Genomic DNA, 21,084 nt, shown 5'->3' on the forward strand with positions numbered 1-21,084 from the left:
TACGTGTGTGTTGAGTGGAAATTTCCAGCAAATAGTCTCCTAGCACTCTTCTGGGTTTTTGCACATGTGCTTGAATACGGGGCTGGGGATTTCATTTTTAGTACCAACTGCTGCAAGTTGTAAAGGAGAGAAAGTTTGCTCAGGCGCTCCACCTTATATTGTCTTGCATTCAGAAGTGTTCTGCTGCTCATCGTGTTGCATGGCAAGGTGTGATGAGAGAGCATGAGCTACCTAGTCACTTACTCCAGAGAAAGCTTTAGGGTTTGGAGTACCAGTATAATGATAAGCAACTTGTTTTGTGAGTGAGGTGAAATTTAGGTAGCTATCATCAGGTTAATAATATTGGGTAGACAAATTAGGTAATAAATTTACTTCAAATATACCAATGATTTCTTGCTTCGAAGAATGACCTTTGAAGCAAAAGAGAGGGATGGCCTGTAGTGTGGGTAGAAGAAGCCACAGCCCTAGACTGAGTGCCTCTGGACATTCAAGATTGCCACTGATGCTATGGTGATGGAAGATCACCATAATGCTCTTCCATGATGTCCAAGAGCTTTGGGTATGGGACACAGAAGGTCTCTCCCTGGCAGGAAGAGGTACAGATTTGAAAGGCTGTTAAATCAACAACTACTGGTTTCTTACACGATCCTTTAAAAGATATTCAGGTTCCTTTGCATTTTAAAAATTGTAACTAGAGTTATTTAGGTTCTAACACAAGTTATTTTTGTATGAAAACCACGTGTTTGTACTTTTTTTTTTCCCTCACTGGTGGACAAGAATTCATTGCTGTGGAAAAGGGGGAAACCTTTTAACCAGTAGAATTCTCACTGTGTCTCTAGGAAAAGACTAGCTATTATATTTATACGAGCTAATAGTTTTCTACTCTGGAGCCAACAAAAAGAATCTCCCATTGACTTCAAAGGAATTCGAATTTAGCTCAAACTCCAAAAATCCTGAGAGGCGGGGGCTGTAGCTCTGATAAGCTTTTCTCTCGGCAATTTCAATATGTTTTGTCTAATATTGTTTGTGCTGTATATACGGACACGTCTTTATTTTTTTGCGTTGCAACTGCTGCCATCTACTGTGTAAATGCTGGGATTACATGTACTTAACGCGAAGGGGTTACACTGGCTGACTTAATGGAAGAAAAGAAGAAAAGCAGACTTAGTTGCTTTGGCCGGTCTTCCAATAAACATGGTAAAACACGTTCGAGTTTGCAGTTGAGCTTTCTCTGCATTTGATGTGATAACTTTTGAAAGCCCATATTCTATGCATTTTCTGTGCTGCAGAAATATACATCTACAGCATGGAGACGTTGGTGCATGCAGTTCTGCTCTTCTAAGTGCATGTTTCTGATAGACTGGTGCTGCAGTGTTCTGCCTTCTTAGAGCGTAGTTTTTAATCTGTTTTGATTTCAACTGAATTGACTTTGAATGTTTTTGTTTAAGTGCAGCTTTCTTTCTTAAACATACCACGTACAAAATATGCTTTGAATTCAGGTGTGAAAAATCCATGACAGTATGTCACAAGCTTTATAATTTATTGCAGGTTTAAGATAGCATGGCTATAATAGAATAATAATAGTATTTGGTGTTTTAATTCTACTTTTAATATGGAATCTAACAACAGCAAAAGAAACTTTACCGTATCTGCTCTTGTTATTGATAGTTTTCTGTAATATGTGCTTTCTTCATTTCCTCTCACCCACAATGGAGGCAGACAAGGGTCCTTGTGTGATACATACTTTTAGCTCTGTTCCCTTTTAATACTGGTGAATGTGTTGATTTGACATAATCACAGTGACAGCAGTTAGGAGTTCTGGTTTTAGTCCCATGTAAAATGAATTTTCTGGAGCAACTGATATCCTTTCTGTCATGAAACGATCACTATTGTGACTCAGACTGAGGCTTGAAAATCTGCTCCTTAACGGAATGTATAAGATTAAGTTGGGAATGGCTGGAACGTTATGGATTCATCTTCAGTGAATCAGCTTAGAATTATTTATGTACTCATACATAGTAAGATGGATTATTTCACTCTCCTTCCACTGTCATGTAAGCAAACCATTTCAAACTATCTGGAGTTTTTGAGGGCTGACAAAAAAAAAGAGCCCACAAAAATGAATGCTGGCAGTACCAAAATTAAATCTGCACTGTGTAAGCAGATACCTCACTACAGTGTCATGTGCAGCATCTTCCTGCCAGCCCCTCCATAAGCTGAACTTATAATGAGGTGCCTCACAGTCAGAGCAGCAGGAACCCCTTCTTTCAGATGTGCTTTCTGGACATAAAGTAGATTTAGGGAAATTTGTGATGAATTTTTGATTATTTGGTTGTTCTGATTTCCTTTGTGACCACTTCAAAGCGTTGGCATAACGAATTTAGAAAACCAATGTGCTAATTTGACAAAGAATTAGGACAATGTTGAAGTTTATGGATCTATGGAATTCTTAGCAGGCACAAGGAGAGCATTCTGCAAGGTTTGCTTTAGAATGGTGCCACCTTGTTTTGTGATCATAAGATTCTCTCCAGTAGCTGCTTTCTTCTCCTCATTGGTAAAATGTAATAGTGATACTTTTGACCTAATTCCTCTGTCCTCAGGAAGGTATCAAGCTGCATGCTGTATGGGTTAGCTATACTGCCTAATGCAAGCATTCTTTCCTCTAAAATAAGATATTATTTTATGCTTTTGTTTTTTTTCTTTTCTTGCTGTTCTACAGTAATTTCTACCTTCTTTCTCTTTTTTCCTACTTTATATGGTGTTTCTACTATAAAAGCCAGAAACATTAATTTGACATTTTTCTTGTTCCTGAGGTTTTCCTTCATTGCTTCCTTTGCATAGAAGTACTACTATTCCCCCATAGGAAGAACTGAGAACTTCGGTGGTTCATCCTTTCCTAATACTTATTCTACATTGGTAGAAGTAAATGGTGATGATGAACAATTGACAAGTGAGCTTTGTCTAACAAATCATTAGCTACAGTTGCTAACTCTGATTCCTCCTTGAGTTAGGATTGGACCAGGTGACCTCCGGAGGTCTTTTCCAACTTCAATTGCTCTTTGATCCACCGCACGTGCAGTAATTAACTGGTGTAGTACAAATGTAACAGCCCCCGTTTTGCTAGCATCCCTTGTAGCACCCGTTCTGATATTCCCAGTGCTCCTTCCTGACTTCCTATATGATATTTGCAGGCACAGTTAATTTTTAATGTCTTGCCTTGATAATTTCATAATGGAATTAAAATCATGGAGTGGCCAGTATGATCAAAGTGCAAGTCCCTATTCTCAGAGGAACTGTAGCATTTCTTGGAATTAGCAGTGTGTTAGCAAGAGTTCAACTGATAATCACCTCCAAAGTAATAACAGGACGCTTAAAAGGTCACAGAATCTAGCACTGGTTTATTTATTAGTTACCGTTCCCTGTTCATAATTTTCTCTACGTTGCATTCTGTAGTACATTTATGCAGTTATGATGAATGACTGAAGCAAAACAAAAAGTTTTAATGCCCTTTGGTATTCTGTGTGCTTTCTTTTGCTATATGTGAAGGACTGATGAAGTGTCTGTTCAACTTCATCTGCTATTCCTCAGACCTTCTGAGCTCTCATTAAATCAGCAAAATATGGAGATATTCTTGTCATAGAGCAGGCGGCTAGATGCTGTGTAATGCCATGCTTGGCTGTCAATCTAAAACAATTGCTGTCTCCTAACAGCAAGCATGCCCACCAGTGAAACCGAGTCAGTGAACACAGAGAATGTGAGTGGAGAAGGAGAGAACCCAGCATGCTGTGGGAGCTTATGGTGAGTACAACGCTGATAGTTTTGAAACATCCTTATACTGTGGTTCAGCCCTGTGGGCAGCTCAGCACCATGCAGCCATTGGCTTGTTCCCCCACAGTAGGATGGAGCAGCTGCTAGGAAGAAAATTAACTCTACCCTAACCAAAACCGGGACACCCCCTCACCTAATCTTCCAGTGGCATCATGTTTTCCTGTAAGCTTTTATTGAATGTAATTATGATCCAAAATGGAACAATATGAACAGCAAGGAAATTGTACACAGAAAGGTGTTTGTTGTTTGTTTGCAAAGATTATCCTGCCTATCCAGCATATTCTACAACATCAGATAATTAAAGTTTTTCCTTTGTTTAACTTAGAATATCTGTAGAACTTTTAGAATGGTATGACAGAAAATAAACAACAGATAGTAACATTTTAACATTCACAAAGCATTTTGGGGAGATTATTTTTATGTATATGTAATTCCAATGTATTGATTTGAAAAATTCCATATCCTTCCAAAGAGAGTGAACTTGTGTTAGCTAATTTTTCTGCACTCTTAACACTTCATTTTTCTTTTCTTTTAGTCAAACCATCTCAAAATCCAAGTTCAGGTCAGTATTTTCCTGCCTTTTAAAATAACTTTACTTTTTCTTGGTACATTTTGAACACCATTATGATCTAATATGTTCATTTTTTATTTATTGTACTTTAAGTTTTACTATTTGAAAATACCAAATCTTGATCTAATTTTCAGTCTTCTGGCCTTAGTCTTACTCCAAACTCAGGGATGTTGTTCTGCAATGGAATTACACTGTATCTCAGGGCAAAATAACTCAGGACACAATTTGTCAAGAGTATTTGTTTGACTGTGAACAGTTTTGCTTTTGGATAAAAGTAGAAAATACTTCTTATCATATGCCTTACCAGCTATGCCACAAGTGAAAACTGAAGTTAGTCTTTGGAAATATATTTCTGATGAGTCACATGGGTACTTGGTTAAGAGTATTAAATCCTAGAAAGATATAGCAGTTATCTGCCAGTTTATATCAACCGAAAAATTATTCTAGGACATATATATGTATATAGGTAAGTGTGATCTATTTGTAATCTTCCAAGTCAATTTGAGATGTCTTGAAACTCGAGCTGCTGCTTTTCTATTCTAGTAGTGAAGGAAAGGTTTCCAGTACAGATGTTAGTGCCCACAATTACAGAAGAATTTATCTTGAGCATCAATCTTTATATCTCTGTGAGCTGACTAGTGAAAACATGAAGTATTCTAAATTCAAAGAAATAATAATTACATATGTAGTTTGAGCAAGAGAATACAGTTTAAAAAGTGTCATGTTATTCTGAATCACCACAGATAAAAAAATAATCTGAAAATGAAGGTTGCTAGTTTTACACAGATCTACTAGCAATATTGAAAATGCAAATGGATTGCAGATTACCAAGCTAAACTTCATAGGCTGTGGTGACTGACTTGATGCTGGATTTCCCATTTCAAGTTGAATTCAGGTTTGTGTCTGGGACTTAAAGGACAACCTAATCCATTGGAAGTGATATTGGGAACATGTTTGTGAGAATAATGGTTTACTCATGAATAATTATGAAGAAAAAGTAATAAATTATTTAATGGGAACATAAACACTGAGTAATTTGGTTTGTTGTAATAAACTGTATCAATTATAAGGGTCCTTTGTGGTTTGAATACTTATTCAACTGCTTTATTTTGTGGAAAATGCTTCATAAGTTCATAAAACAGTATTATGTCATTGCAAATTTATGAAAATGATTTTTTTTTCTCCAAAATTAAAGGCTACGTTTCATTCTTCCCCCAAAATGATGTTAGTGTTTTATAATTGGGAGGGATGATTACTAAAAATAGAAAACTATTGAGAGAAATCAATGTTTTCTGATTTTCCCAAGTATTCCCAAGTCTTTTTGTCACATCAAGCCATGTACTTATTATTTCTACTTATTTCTTTAGATATTTCAAGCTAATGAAGGTAGAACATTGAAGTTATTCTCCTTTTTGAATTTTTGCTGCATTTCTTTTTTTCTTCTTTTAAATACAGTGATATCATTCAAGCACTTTTATGTTTATGCATCACTGCACACTTTTCAGAAGCATTTTCGTATGTGTACCATTTAGCTAGAGCATTTTGTCACTGATTCCACAGGCCCTGGCTAAGAAAAATCCCATTGGTTTTAGAGAGTGATAACTCATAGGCTTGTTTGAGTAGAGAGATCCAAACAATATTATCTTTATCACACTGGCTTAAAAGATAGAGTGTTCTGTAAGTCTACGAAAAGCTGTTTTACCTACCTGATAAGTGAGCGCTTCCATTGCTGGCTGTGCACCAAGGACTCTTGAGCCAAGAACTGACATGATAAGAGTGTTCTTGAGTGCAGTGTCAGTTCAGGTCAGGGCAGGGTATTTTTCCTTTAAAGAGTTAGAATACTGCAAAGGTCTGGAATATCTTCGTACCAATCAAAACATGTATTTATTTCCAGTGCTACCAGTTTAAGGTGTGCAGAGAAAATGTAGATGTCTGAATGCGTTGACAGCTCAGATGTTTGTATGGCGGCATTGTTGTATTGTAGATTCTGTTTACTGGGAGAGATCTAAAGCATTTCTAACTGTACTATACATATAGTCAATAATCTGCTAATTCAGGCACTGGAAGTGATAACCAATATACCTAGTTTTTTATAACAATTTTCAAATGCTGTTTAGTGTCATTTTTATTCCTGTCTGAGTAGTTTAAAGCCTGCATTTTAAGACTAAATGTAATCTCAATTCTATTTCTTCTGCTTTGTGGTCTTTTCTTTACTACTATCAATTTCATGGGGCCTAGGAAGGCAGGTTACTTGATTGCCTTGTTACTCAATGAAGTATTGAATCCATTTCACTCCCAAAGTTGTGGTTTACTTCTAAAAACACTCAACAAAATCTAACTTAGTCTACTCATTAATTTACACAAATAACATGTTTTTATGTCAATGCATCTATTCACATGTGTGCTTGCCCTATGCTTATTCAGAGATGAAACCCTCTTCAAGTTGACATGCATTTTCAAAAATTTACTTTTATTTGAACTTGCAGCCGACGCTGGCGTCGCTGGAATCGATTTAATCGAAGAAAATGTAGAGCTGCAGTAAAATCTGTCACATTTTATTGGCTTGTTATTGTCTTGGTCTTTCTGAACACATTAACTATCTCATCGGAACATTATAACCAACCTGACTGGCTGACCCAGATCCAAGGTACAGACAAAAATTATTTGTCCTGTTTGTAACTTTGGATAATTACATTCTGTATATCTTTCATACTTTGCCATTTTGTTTGTTGCTGTCCCGAAGATATTCAGCCCACCCAAAAGGCAATACAAGAAATGATTTACTGTATTAGATTTTCATTTCCATAACATAGCTTAATTGCATACCAGCAAAGAAATGGACAATGCTAAATTTCAAATACCTGTACTTTTGTTTTTAAATCATGCTTGAGAGGTGAGGAAGAAAATGGTAATTGGCAGAGCACACTATGGGCTGCACTGTACAATTTTAGGCATGGACTCAAGTTCTGAGTTGAGCAGCTGCGAACTGCTCAACGTGCTGGAAAAACAAATACTACTTAGATGGCAGGAAGGTGGGCATCCTTGTGTAACTCATGTCACATAAAGCAACAAATACTGTCCAAAGTAATAGATAAGTAAATAAATGAAATTAATAAAACCATTCATTTCTTTCTTCTTAAGGAATTGGCCTTACAGAAAGTGTAGTATTAAGATGTTAAAATGAAAATGAAAGCTATGGGAGAATTCAGAAATGTCATGGTTTTTTTTTTTGTTTTTTTAATATTTTGTTCCAGATATCGCAAATAAAGTTCTTCTGGCTTTGTTCACCTGTGAAATGTTAGTAAAGATGTACAGCTTGGGTCTACAGGCTTATTTTGTTTCTCTTTTTAACCGCTTTGATTGCTTCGTTGTTTGTGGTGGCATTGTTGAAACCATTTTGGTGGAGTTGGAAATTATGTCACCCCTTGGAATTTCAGTGTTTCGCTGTGTTCGTCTCCTGCGTATTTTTAAAGTAACAAGGTAAGATTAACTAATACTGCTAACTTTAGGGATAGCTGAAGGGTGATCAGCAATTCTTTTGTAATACTTCATCATGCACTGCTCTTTTACTGTTCTTTTGGTTGTTGTTTTGTTTCTTCTTTTTTTTTTTTTTTTTTTTTTTTTTTTTTTTTTGGTTGGTTGGTTTTATGTTTTACTTTTTTTTCTTTTTTTTCTTTTTTTTTTCTTTTTTTTTTTTTTCGGTGTGTGTTAACACACGCATTTTAATTTATAGGCACTGGGCATCCCTGAGCAACTTGGTAGCATCCTTGTTAAACTCAATGAAGTCCATTGCTTCACTGTTGCTTCTGCTTTTCCTCTTCATCATAATCTTCTCGTTGCTTGGAATGCAGCTGTTTGGAGGCAAATTTAATTTTGATGAAACTCAAACAAAACGGAGCACCTTCGATAATTTTCCACAAGCTCTTTTAACTGTATTCCAGGTAACTGTCTTTCATCCCCTATGAAACATTTTATCTTTGATGATCAGCAGAACTGTTTAAGTGATCATGTTGCCTGAAAGCAAAATCATGAATACTATTTATTCAGTTTAATTCAAGTAGCATTCTGCTCATTAAATTCAGTACTCTGGTAATTCTGCACCATTTGTACCATTTGTTTCATGTCTTATTTGATCTATGCAACATAGCTGTCATATTACTTCACAAAATTAAATCTGTTTTGTCCATCAAATTTACACTTAGAAAAAGAGGTGACATGTTGTCTTCTTTTTATTAATTTATTTCCTTTAACTTCATTAACTATTTAAAAATTCAGCTTTTCCCTATGGAAAATTTGCATTGTTGGAGGGCATATTTGCATATGGGTTTATATCGCTTACTCTGATATAGGAATAAGTTGAAAGAGACACTACCAGGCTTATTTCATTTTTAAAGATTAGAGATCAGGCTTATCAGTTCCATCTTTCTAACCATTTCCATGTTCAGCTTTGCAGATGTTGCACATTACCACAGTGTTTGGTTTCAGACATTGTAGGTGAATGTTTAAGGCAGGCACTGTAAGACTCAACTCTGTATCTGATTCCTATCTCCTCTCTAGTAGTTTTTATACACAGAAGGTTAGCTTTATTGTATATTTTGAACAGAGGAAACATAGTCCTCTATTGCTCCTTTTGATATTGTGTTATTAACAATATCTCTGCTTCTCAGATTCTAACAGGTGAAGATTGGAATGCTGTTATGTATGATGGCATAATGGCGTATGGCGGCCCATCTTCGTCAGGCATGATAGTCTGTATATATTTCATTATCCTCTTCATCTGTGGTAACTGTATCCTTTGTGCTTCATGGAAACATCTCCAAATAGAACCATGTGCCAGGGTGTAACCACGCCAGGAGCACAGGCACATTTTCTTTAGAAGGGAGTAAGTTGCAAAGGACGTGCATGCTCATTCTGCACATGCTCAGTCCTTTGAATTGACTTCACAGAGCAATTCTCTTTTTTACATTCCCTAATGAATGAAATTCCAGGGACCTCTAAGTACATCTCCAACCACCACAGTGGCAGGAACAAAAAATATATAAATAAATCATTTTTTTTCAATGGGAAAACAACCTTAGTCAACCTGCTTGTCTCTATTTGACATCTCTCCTCTCAAAACGCGTGGATGTAGTTTGATCTCTATGACAGTAATTTCCTGTTCGTCTTTTTGATACTCTGTATAGATCTGTTAGGTCTGACACACACTGACAATGGAGCCAGTGATCCACTGTATACTGCAAGGACCAGATGAGAGGAATTGACAAAGGAGAAATGTTGAGTCAGTTAGGATTAAGTCTTCTGAAGCATTCCCCTTCCCTGTCTTCAGTATGCTGGAAATAATCCCATACAGCAACAGAAACTAGTGTCTTTCTAAATTCTTAAAAGGTCATGAGGTAATAAAAGGGCAAATACATTCTATTTTCTGTATTACACTGTACTTATAGCAGTATTTGTGTGTAATTGATGTGACTGAAGTATAAAATTTGATATAGATTTCATAGACAGAAAAGACAGAGCATTACAGAAATAAATCTTTCAAAATGCCTGAACATTCCTGACTTTCAAAAGACAATATTTTGTATTTGAAACATGCTCAGGCTAACATGAAGTTAAGTTTCATTTTATGTAATAACAAACAAACAGCAAGTATTCCATTATTTTAAAATCAGTGTTCCTGCTGGATCATGGCTGGTTTTACACCGATTATTATTCCAGTCTGTTAAGCGAGTGTTATTTCCAGTAAATTCCAATGTCACCCATCTCTACACTTAAGGTTGGGAACATGGGATTTATCTCTCTCACACTGTCAGTGTTTATACTGATAGTAAACTAAACAAAGTGTGGTAAAGCATAATGTCCTTAAAATGATTTGAAATAGATATCTTGCTAAATGTCTTCTTGGCCATTGCTGTGGATAACTTGGCAGATGCTGAAAGTCTAAATACAGCTCAGAAAGAAGAAGCAGAAGAAAAGGAAAGGAAAAAGAATGCAAGGTAAAATGACTCATACATGATGAATGAGCAGGAGAAGGGAGGAGGAGAGAAATGAGTTCTTTCTTGTAATACTTTCTTGCATAAATGCCCTCACTATTTGCAAAATTTATTGGACTTGGGAAACAAAGGACAGAATTTACCTTGACATTAAAGTAAGACCAAGTAAGAGTGATTTTAGATAAAAGTTGGCTAGTGACTGGGAAAATAGAATGATCTAAGGAGAGAACGATAAGCCAACTGATGTTTAAACATCACAATGGTAAGGATTTATTGTACAATTAGAACAGGAATGTATCTGTTCTTGCCAGTGAAAAAGACCATTTGGAATCTGTTCTGTAAGCCTTATACAGGCAAGAAGAAGACCTTTCCTCAAGATAAGTGCTGCCCATTGAAGTTAGTGCATGTTATTTGAGTCTAAAGGCACGTTTTATCCATCTAGAAAGAAGTAAACATCATGCATCAAATTTTTTAGAGATTAACTTCTGCAGTTAAATTCAAAATAGTAATGTTTGAAATGGATCAACTGTGTTCAAAGGCGGTAGATTTTATAACTTTGGTGACTGCTTCTTTGCAAATCACTTTAAATATCACATTTTTTACTGTAATTTTTTATGTATACGCAACTTTTAAAAGTATGCTTATAATTCATTCTAAATCTCCTGTCTTTACGTGATTTGCATTGTAATTGTTTTTTTTTTTGCTTGTTTGTATTTTCTAGAAAAGAGAGTTTGGAAAATAAAAAAAGCGAGAAGTCAGAAGGTGACCAAAAGAAGCCCAAGGATAGTAAGGTGTTTATTTTTTTATATTTAAAAAAAAAATGTTAAAATTTATGTTTAAAAATATATATATTTTTAAAATCTGTTTTAAAAAAGAATTAATTTGCAGGCTTGTTATTCTTTATGTGATTTTTTTTCATGGAGTCATCATCACTACACTTTTTTCCAGGGAAGGAAAACAGTTCTGATTCTTAGCATCTTTGCGGAATCTGTTAGCCCAGAAAATCCTTTTGATTTTAAAATCCAAAGAAGGGAAGGTCAAATTAGGATCTTGAATTTTCAACCATTATTAGTAATTTTTACCAAACCCGTTGGTCATCTTGTGATTGTAACGTGTACAGCTAAACGAATACAGATATTATAGAAAACAACATATTTTAAATATATATTAAAATGTTAATTATTCTCCCTTCTCAGGTTTACCCTGTCTTAAAAAGTCAGACTAGATATGGGCATGACTTTCTTGACTTCGGCGCCTTACTTGTTCTGCCTTCTGTTAAACTTTGCTGTATGCAAAGCTCTACTGAAAACTATTTTCTCCTATTTAATGGCCATAGGTGACAATTGCTGAATATGGAGAAGGAGAGGATGAAGATAAAGATCCCTATCCACCCTGTGATGTACCAGGTATGTGAACACTAGTCCAAAGACAAAAACATTTAATTTTGTTAGCTACAATATCACAAACTGCTCTCTCTGAACACTGAATCAGTTCCTTTGAAATCAATGAAGTACTCTGTTATCACTTCTGAATCACCTTTTTTGACCAGCTGGCTATGCTATGTTTGCAAACATGGCTTACTCACTTGGCTGCCAGAGCACACAGCTGGCTCATTTTGAACCTGCGGTCACCTACTACTCCCAGATACCTTTCTGCAGTGCTGCTCTCCAACCATTCATCTCCCACACTCTACTATTTCAAGTGTAGAACTTGGCCCTTACTTCTGTTGAATTTCATGCTATTTGCTGATTGGATAATGCTCTAGTTTATCTCAATCCCTTTGCAAGACCTCTTGTCCTACCGAAGAATCAACACCTCCTCCCAGATTAGTATCATTAGTGAACTTTCTAAGGATGCTTTCCAGTCCTGCATCCAGATCACTGATAAAAGTGTTGAACAGGACTGGCCCTAGAATTGAGCCCTGGGGAACACTGCTAGTGACCAGCTGCCAGCTAGACATAGCCTTATTCACTATGATCCTTCTTGTAGACAACAACGTATATATAACACTATTTCCTGTCCTCAGGGACTTCCCCAGACGCCCAAGACCCTTGGTAAAGTATCGAGAGGGATACAGCTATAACATCTATGAACTCCTTCTTTACTCTGTGGTGAAACCTGTTTGCCCTCACAGACTTCTGAACATTCATAGACTCATTCACATTTTTTTCAAAGATGTTTAAAGCTGTGGTATATAATTTTGTGATATAAAGCTATGTAAATATATTTTTTTTTATACTGGTATGAAAAAAAAATCCTTTTTAGTAAAATAAATGTTTAATTTATAGTAGGTGAAGATGAAGAAGATGAGGAGGATGAACCTGAGGTACCAGCAGGCCCACGTCCCCGTAGAATATCAGAACTAAATATGAAGGAGAAGATAACGCCGATCCCTGAAGGGAGTGCCTTCTTCATTTTCAGCAGCACCAATCCGTAAATATCATCCTGAAATATTCTCCTTTTGCTCCTCCAGCGGTGAAGGAGTAGGTCTCCTAGCACTGAGTGTAGGGATAGAACAGCAGTATCTGCAGCAGGATAGGAATTGATTTCTAAGTGACTTGATAAATAAAAATAATTTGTTAAATACATTAATTTGCCTTCCACTTTCAAAGATGATTTTGTAATTATAAATAAAGTATTTTGTAAGTATTGACTATGAGGCCTGCATAGGTCTGAAAAATACCTTTTAATGTCTACTAGCCAGCTTTTCTGTTAGTCACTGGGTATAAAAGGTATATAAGGTATGAGGATTTTGGCATGAGATAGGATTCATAGAAACCATGGGAAGAATGGCATGTTTTTATAGCAGTGAGGGTGAGGAATGAGGAAAAAACACATCTCAGCAAATTAATAATTTAATCAACTTTAAGAGTCAAATAACAGTTGGGATCTGAATAACCTTAATATCTGGCATTTGACATGGATATCTATCTACATACACAGAGGCATAAACACTGGAATTTATCATGGCATTCATAATCTGGGAAATTTTCTCCCTTATTCTTTTGATAAGAGCACCTTCACAACTGGGGGACTGGATTTTGAATTTATTTAAGTTTTTATTTAAGTTTTTACATAAGAGAGCAATAGCTTCAGCGTTTACACCATGTTTTAGCTACTGATGGCTTCCCAGATCTGTCATTTCTGGCACAGTAATAGAAAACATGTTGTATATTAGCCATCTGCTGAATTCTGTTTGCACATGTGGCATATTTTTGTATCTTTTCTGCAGAATTCGTGTGGGATGCCACAGGCTCATCAATCACCACATCTTTACCAATCTCATCCTTGTCTTCATCATGCTGAGCAGTGTTTCCCTAGCAGCAGAAGATCCGATTCGCAGCCACTCTTTTCGAAATAATGTAAGCCTATCAATTTTGTGTCTGGAGATAAATATATCCTCATAGAATAATAAACCTCTGGTACTATTGCCTCGTTTTTAATTTTCAAGTGAAGAAATGTTTCTTTTCCAAGTCAAACATTTGCACTTTATTTTGTTGTAATAAACATAAATCTTTCAAAGACAAGTAGGTTTATTGATGGAGCATCATAGGTAGTACAACTATTTTGCATGAGGGGCGGAGAAAGCTTCTCAAGTTATTGTGAATTGTGCATGCTTCTGGTTAGATATGAAATAGCTGATATGATTGAACCGGTCTGTGGGGATTTGGAAAGAACTGTCAGATCTCTCCTGTCTTACATATATGTTGATTTGCAGGCTAGCCATGGAGTTAGAAGAAATTCTTCCACCTCTTACTAGAAGAATGGGCCTAGTGTGTCAGTAGATGTTCCAGTACTAAAGCTACCAGAGCAATTACTTGGGAAATGCAGCTTTTGTTCAGTGTTTCCTTGTAGGAAAAAGAAAAGAAAAAAGGAAAAAAAGCTTGAAAATTGAACTCAGAATGTCAAAAAACAAACCAACAACCCAAACCATCAGCACATCAATAGGAAGACCTTCCAAAATCAATCAAAAAATGAATAAATGAATAATAAAAAGTCTAATCTTAGTTTCAGAGTTTTTGACAATCTAAAATGTGATTTTTAAAGGTTTGGGAATGGCCACAACATGACAGTGGGCTAAGTGCTAACCTTCTGTTTCTGAGGAATTAATTCTGTTTAAGAGTCTTTCAGTAGTTTTGACACAAATCTCTAAACTGCCCCAGGTGTTGTGCTTGCATTTGCACTGCAGTTGCACTGCAGCACAAACTAGGTTCCTTTTAGATGAAGCTAAAGCAAGAATTACACCCCAGCACACAAAGTCAAGGCAAAAACTTTTGATTTGTCAAGCATTGGGTTCTAGCTTCTGAAGGCTGAAACTGCAGTCTTACAGAACTAAAGGACTAAGAGATGTCTTTCAACATCTAATGGGACTTGTGTTCATGTAATGAGGAGGGTAAACACTTATAGAGGAAAAATGAAAATATGGTTGTCAATACTGTTTCAGTTCAGTAGCATGGCTTTCTGGTGACTGTTAGTTCATGTTCTCTTTTCTGCAAATATGATTGCTTCTACTCAGTCCTGTGCTTTTTATGATGGCTATCCCATGTTGGCTTGTTAATGAAGATCATGTTGTTTGTAGCTGTGCTAGCATTGTAAAATTCCAGGATAAAAGACAGCACATTGGATCAAGTCACACTGCCAAACATGGGAGCTGACCATCCTGATGAGTCTAAGGTTAGGTGTGTCTGATAAAATTCATGACAGTAAAAGCATGAAAACACAAGTTTAACAAGCAAGAATTGCTTTAAATACATTATTTAATTCTAGACCAAATTCCTTTCTGACTAATTTTTGTTGAACAGATTTCTTGTTTCAGTCACAGCAAGTGATGGAGGGATGTGATCGTCAGTAGAACATGGGAAGAAAAAGATTTCTTTTGGTCTTACAGGAATATGTCCAGTGTGTGATGTCTCTTTATTTTATTTCTCCTACCCATTTTCTTAGCTGTTGCACCACAGGAAACATGCCTCTGTGCTCACCTGTTTTCTAGGTTAACTGCTGAATCCTTGAAACTGAACTAACACAGTGCTGCAGTGTACGTTTGTGACTAAATTTGTTGCTAGCAATACTTCCACCTTGAAAGGGTGAAATCCCAGTTCCATTGAAATTTATATGCACTATTCCTATTGACAACTGCAAAATCAATATCACAACTATGATATTTTTAAATTTTGCATGTCACTAAATTACTGGTGTGTGTTCTAAATTTCCAGCAAATAAAGAACCGCTGTGTCTTCCAAGTTAAAAAAAAAAAAAAAAAGGATAATAAAAAGCTGCAGTGCTGATTTTATTTAGTTCAGTTATTCATTAATGTGCTTTGACGTATTCTAACTCAGTCTGTATGGGAACAACAACATCCAAATGACTTACTAATAACAAACATTTACTACTACTAAACATTTCTTGTATAAGATTATGCATCTCTGTGAAAGTCTGAAGCGGATACCTGTGAAAGCCAATAGGGAAAGGTCTGAAAGATCTGAAAGTCTCACTGGGTCTGAGTGGTAAAATCTCACATCTAAATGTGTTGGCATGTGCTAATTTGTTAAGTAAATATAAACTGTTGCTCAATAGCTGGAATATTAAACTACGTTGACTTAATTCCCCATCTACCTGTTTCTATAATTTCAGGTGTTGTTGTACATGTGGTATAAACTGTAAAAACTTATTAATAGTTGAATTTCTTACTGTGGCACGTATTATACCTTGCAGATACTTGGTTACTTTGACTATGCTTTCACAGCCATCTTTACTGTTGAAATCCTGTTAAAGGTAATGCATTGTTATTGATCCTTGTTAGCTCAAAATCAGCTTTAGCAATAATGTTTGTAACTTTTTGTTTACCTTCCAGATCCTAGGGTATGCAGATTATGTCTTCACTAGTATGTTTACATTTGAGATCATTTTGAAGGTAACAGGTTTTCAAAGGAAGTTTGTTTAAAAGGATTTTCCTTGTGTGTCACCTGCCAAGAAAAGGCACTTGAAGTGTTCTTCGCCTTTTCTCTAAGCGATCAAAGCTAAACTTTTTTTCAACCAGAGGAATTTTTTATTTGACAATTTCTCATAGTTTTGATTGGTTATTTTTTACCATTGGATGCATGTAGAAGATGATTTTTTTATCATTACATCAATTTAGTAATTCATTTTTTTTACCCTTTTAAAACTTACAGTTGTCAGAAAAGGGAAAAATAATTCACTGCGCATGAGCTTTTCCTTCTCCCTGCTCTGGCATTTCCAAAAGAGTTGATCAGTCTTGTAAGGAGGGAGCATGTAATTTCTCATTTCTCTTGCTGAGCTATACTCACAGAGCTAAAATAGATAACTATTTTCTTGCAATAGGACTTGCAAGATATCTTGCATTTAGCTATCTATACAGTAAGATACTTTTCATTTATCTTATCTTGGGCATACATTTAAATACGCAGAAAGGCATAAATATGCTTGCTTAAATGTATTACCCATGCATGAGTTCAAAAATGGCATTTTAATGTACAGTTTGTGTACTGATTATTAAGATTATCCATTGGGGTTACTCAGAACATATGCATATATATGGAGCTTGCTCTGGCAAAGAAGCTCTGTAACTGAGGGTTGGTTTCATGTGTAGGAAACAGTTGGACAAAATAATTCTTATTTATTTATTTTTAATTTGATAAACATTTTTTTTCTCCAGAAATTTACCTATGATTCTTAAAAGTTAAATCAGTGCATATTCAGTGTAAGTTTTTGTTGAGTAACCCTGATTTATACACTGGTACACTAAGAATCTGTACATAAACTTTGCATTTCTAGTTGAGGATTAAGCTTAACAAAATCTCTTCTCCCAGCTTTTGCTCATATTGCTGTGCATACTCTTCACTCTGCAACTTGAGTAATACTAATTGATGCAATATTTGGGCTGTTTACAAGATAAGCCGTATTGTAAGTAGTAGACTGTTTTTATGCTTGCAAATATTCTCAGACTTCAGTTTAATCCCTTCTCATTTTCATCAGTGAGGAGCTTGCTAAAAATTGATTGGTTTTGTATTTGTTGTGTTATTAAAAGAAAAAATAAGTCCTGACTTTTCACATCAAGAGAAAGGCCAAACCAAAGGAAAGAAAGAAATGAGAAAGAAACACTGAAAAGTCTTGTAGCATTCAATCAAAGTAATTCCAAACTCTGAATTTGAGAAGCCATACTAAATATGTTAGCACCATTGGTACAGCAGAAGAGTTGGTCGACCAGCTACATGCTCTGAGCAGCAGGTTGTACAGCTCCTGTAGTTCCAGCTGTATCACTGTACAGACAGAGGAATTACAAAGCATGGCATAAACAAACATAACTAGATATGCTAAGAAAATAAACAGTCTCAGTGACTGCAAAAGATTTTGACATTAAGTTATTCAAGGGAAGTAGGAAGCACTAGAGCATGAACTACTGAAATCTGGCATCGTTAAGTAATAAAAAGAAACAAGAAGCCTCATCACAGAAAAGCATGTTGACACTCCTGACTGCAGTAACTGCAGGAAACTCTGCCTGGCAGTGTACTCACATGTATTTATGAAAGAAAATAAATGGTACCATAAAAAAAAGTCAGTGGACAGTCAGAAAATGGCACGTTCATGTACAATGCCAGCTTTACTAACTTGTCTCAGACACTGGCTTTGCTTGCTTCTGGCTGGGGCCCTCCTTGTTTCCCCTGTTGCTTTCTGTGCTATGCTTTTCACAGTTCTCAAGACAATAGGAACAATGAGGAGTCATAATCCGGACCTTACAGTGTAGTAAGCATGGAAGGTTTGTGGTGCTTGTAGTCATTTTTCTATCAAAGCCCAGCCTCTCCAGTGAAATCCACTCAGCCTAATCAGTTACATAAAAATACAACATTTGTTGGCAGCAGAAGCAACTGACACATTTGCTCATGTTTCTTGAGCAGAATTTTTGTGATTAAAATGAACGTTCCTTAACATATGTAGTATTTTTTTTTTATTTTTTTTATTTTTAAATTTCAGTTGTTTTTAGAAGGTGATGCTATTGTGTGCATTCACACTCTAGGCAAGTGACTTGTAAACAGCCTAAATGTCAGTGTGAATAGATTGAGATAGAGATTAAACATGTAACAATTCTGTTTTTAGATGACAGCTTTTGGAGCATTCCTTCATAAAGGGTCCTTCTGCAGAAATTACTTTAATTTGCTGGATTTGCTGGTTGTGGGTGTTTCTCTGGTATCATTTGGTATTCAGTAAGTATTACAATGTGAACAATTTATTTTTGCTCTGGGGTTCTCTACTGAAATCAGTCTTGCAGCTCCTTTTGTTCTGCCATTGTGTGTGGGTGTAGTCAGGGCTGGGAACAGGACGAGGTAGTGCTTTATATGGAGAGTTGTAATTCAATACCAATAGAGACTGGAAGCAAATCACTGCTTCCCACTATTGCCAAGAGAACAAGGAGGAACACCGCAGCACTCTGTTGTGTAGCAATGAATTCCTGGAGCTTCTGGAGGTTTATATGCCCTCCTTTGTTTTATTGCCACATATGCATCCTAATTCTATGAGCTTGTTCTTTTGGCATTGTCCTACTGGGATACATAACCTGACAGGATTTGAAAGGGTGAGAAGTTGCAGATTAATCAGGGCTGTAAGTGGTACCGAGAGATGTTTTGCTTCCTTTGGATCAGGCAGAACATAATAACAGTCAGAAGGTGCTTATTGATTCTCTAAGCGAGCAGCTGTGCCATGTTTAAATCATCCGTGAATCCTTTACTGACCTAGAAATGAGCAAAGGCTTGCTGTCAGTTAGTCTCCTCCCAGTCTGTGTTCTGCTTGTGCTACACTACTTATGTGAGATTTTAGTTTTATGATGTGTTCTTCAATGGGCTGTCTGCTGTTATAGCTGCTGAAAGCAAAAGTGATTCCATTGAGACCCTTTCAAATCCAGTTGGTTGGAAATGAAGGTATTCATTGACTTGCAGGACTTGCACAAGAGTTTTGAGTCAGGTGTCAGCATTCAAAAAAGAATTTACTCTGGGAAGTAATTTGCTCCTGACCAGCCTTAATTGTGCTTGTGTCAGATGAGCCTCGGAGCTGCTGATTCCCAAGTTGATGCAGAAATCAAAATGATTCGTACAGTATTTATGACATTGTTATTATTCAGTATTTATGACATTGTTATTATTTTCCAATATTGACAAGAGATCAGTGAAGGAGTGCTTCAAAAAATCTTGTATACAATGTCATGATGCTTTATTTGAATTTTCATGTAAAAGGAAGTTGTGAGAATGCTGTTGTTCTTAGAAATAAAATCAATTACCTTAAAAGTAACAAGCTTTTATTTTTTCCCCAGGTCAAGTGCTATCTCAGTTGTGAAGATCCTCAGAGTTTTGAGAGTATTGAGGCCCCTGAGGGCTATAAACAGAGCAAAAGGACTGAAGGTTTAAATTTTTATCTTTTTAAAGTTACATTTCTGTTGACCTGATTCCTCAATTCTGCTTCAGCTTTAAAAGTCTAACATAATAAAAAATTTCTGGAGGTCACAGGTCAAACCCATAAATCAGTTTCTGATTCTTAAGCGTACTGGGCCAGATTCTGCCCACAGTTCCAGTAATGTATATGTGGAGGAACACGAGCAGAATTTGACCATGATACCTGCTGTGAACTGACGTCACAGAAATGGCTCCATTGCCATTCTACAGTGTGTGTGCGTATATTTTAATCTATACATGTTAATGAGTCTGTCTCAACAGACTTTGGGACAAATTTGGGAAATGAGCTTAGCTATGATAGCAGGTATAATGCTGTCAGTGCAAAAATGTCTTCTTTAAAAAGTAATCTAAATATGATAAAGAAAGCTTTTACTCTTGTGGTAGGTGTTCTAGGTTTAAAATCTATTTTTTCTTTCTTTCCAGCACGTTGTTCAGTGTGTCTTTGTGGCTATTAGAACTATTGGTAATATCATGATCGTTACAACTCTGCTGCAGTTCATGTTTGCTTGTATTGGAGTGCAGCTCTTCAAGGTGAGCAGACTAAAAAGTTGTAATGCAGCAAGAATACAAAAACAGAGTTGAATTCTTGGTGTCTTGCTGCTTGGTGGGTTGGTCTCATTCAGAAGCAGTCATAGTGTTAGTACATTTATTGTGCATATTCTCCATTTTAACACTGTGTTTTGTTTATACGTAGGGAAAATTCTACAAGTGCACTGATGAGGCAAAACAGAATCCAGAGGAATGCCGGTGAGAACTCCTTTGAGCTAAGAAAGTGACACATATGTTGAGTAATGTAAACTGCACCAGATAAGGACAGGCATGTGATAGGTGACTTAGGTTCATATAAATTGGAATTGCCATCTTGAGATCCAGAAGAAAAGTCTAAAATGTAAAAGCTGTCAGGACAGGTTAGCGAGGAAATGAAGCAAGCTTATTATGGAGTAAAATAAACTATTTGAATAGATAATTGTATAACTTGAGGGCTAATTAAATACCTTACTAATGGCAGTTTGTTTCCTTTCTTTTCCCACAGGGGGATATACATTGTTTATAAAGATGGAGATGTTGATAATCCAATGGTCAAAGAGAGGGTCTGGCAAAATAGTGATTTCAACTTCGACAATGTTCTCTCTGCTATGATGGCCCTTTTCACAGTGTCCACTTTTGAAGGCTGGCCAGCGTGAGTGGATGCTTCATGACATGTTTGTTAAGACAGATGTTTCAGAAAGATGATGAT

The 21,084-nt window shown here is 36.2% G+C and overlaps 1 protein-coding gene across 18 annotated transcripts in view; it reads left to right on the forward strand.

Moving 5' to 3' along the window:
* Nucleotides 1–21,084, forward strand: part of CACNA1D (calcium voltage-gated channel subunit alpha1 D) — a 140,275-nt gene that overhangs the window by 77,058 nt on the left and 42,133 nt on the right. For 13 of the 18 annotated variants that reach the window (XM_015875171.2, XM_015875161.2, XM_015875167.2 and 10 more), the window contains 17 exons: nt 3,711–3,798; nt 4,364–4,390; nt 6,886–7,046; nt 7,654–7,879; nt 8,133–8,340; nt 9,067–9,187; nt 10,278–10,392; nt 11,111–11,180; nt 11,726–11,795; nt 12,678–12,822; nt 13,622–13,751; nt 16,102–16,161; nt 18,502–18,608; nt 19,709–19,796; nt 20,271–20,378; nt 20,542–20,594; nt 20,881–21,027. In XM_015875171.2, the coding sequence (XP_015730657.1) occupies nt 3,711–3,798; nt 4,364–4,390; nt 6,886–7,046; nt 7,654–7,879; nt 8,133–8,340; nt 9,067–9,187; nt 10,278–10,392; nt 11,111–11,180; nt 11,726–11,795; nt 12,678–12,822; nt 13,622–13,751; nt 16,102–16,161; nt 18,502–18,608; nt 19,709–19,796; nt 20,271–20,378; nt 20,542–20,594; nt 20,881–21,027 (1,924 nt within the window). Of the gene's footprint in view, nt 1–3,710; nt 3,799–4,363; nt 4,391–6,885; nt 7,047–7,653; nt 7,880–8,132; nt 8,341–9,066; nt 9,188–10,277; nt 10,393–11,110; nt 11,181–11,725; nt 11,796–12,677; nt 12,823–13,621; nt 13,752–16,101; nt 16,162–16,240; nt 16,301–18,501; nt 18,609–19,708; nt 19,797–20,270; nt 20,379–20,541; nt 20,595–20,880; nt 21,028–21,084 lie in introns of all 18 variants that reach the window. The other 5 variants (XM_015875160.2, XM_015875163.2, XM_015875176.2 and 2 more) reach the window with 1 other exon arrangement.

Source organism: Coturnix japonica, chromosome 12 (assembly GCF_001577835.2).
Source record: "Coturnix japonica isolate 7356 chromosome 12, Coturnix japonica 2.1, whole genome shotgun sequence".
NCBI lineage: Eukaryota > Metazoa > Chordata > Aves > Galliformes > Phasianidae > Coturnix > Coturnix japonica.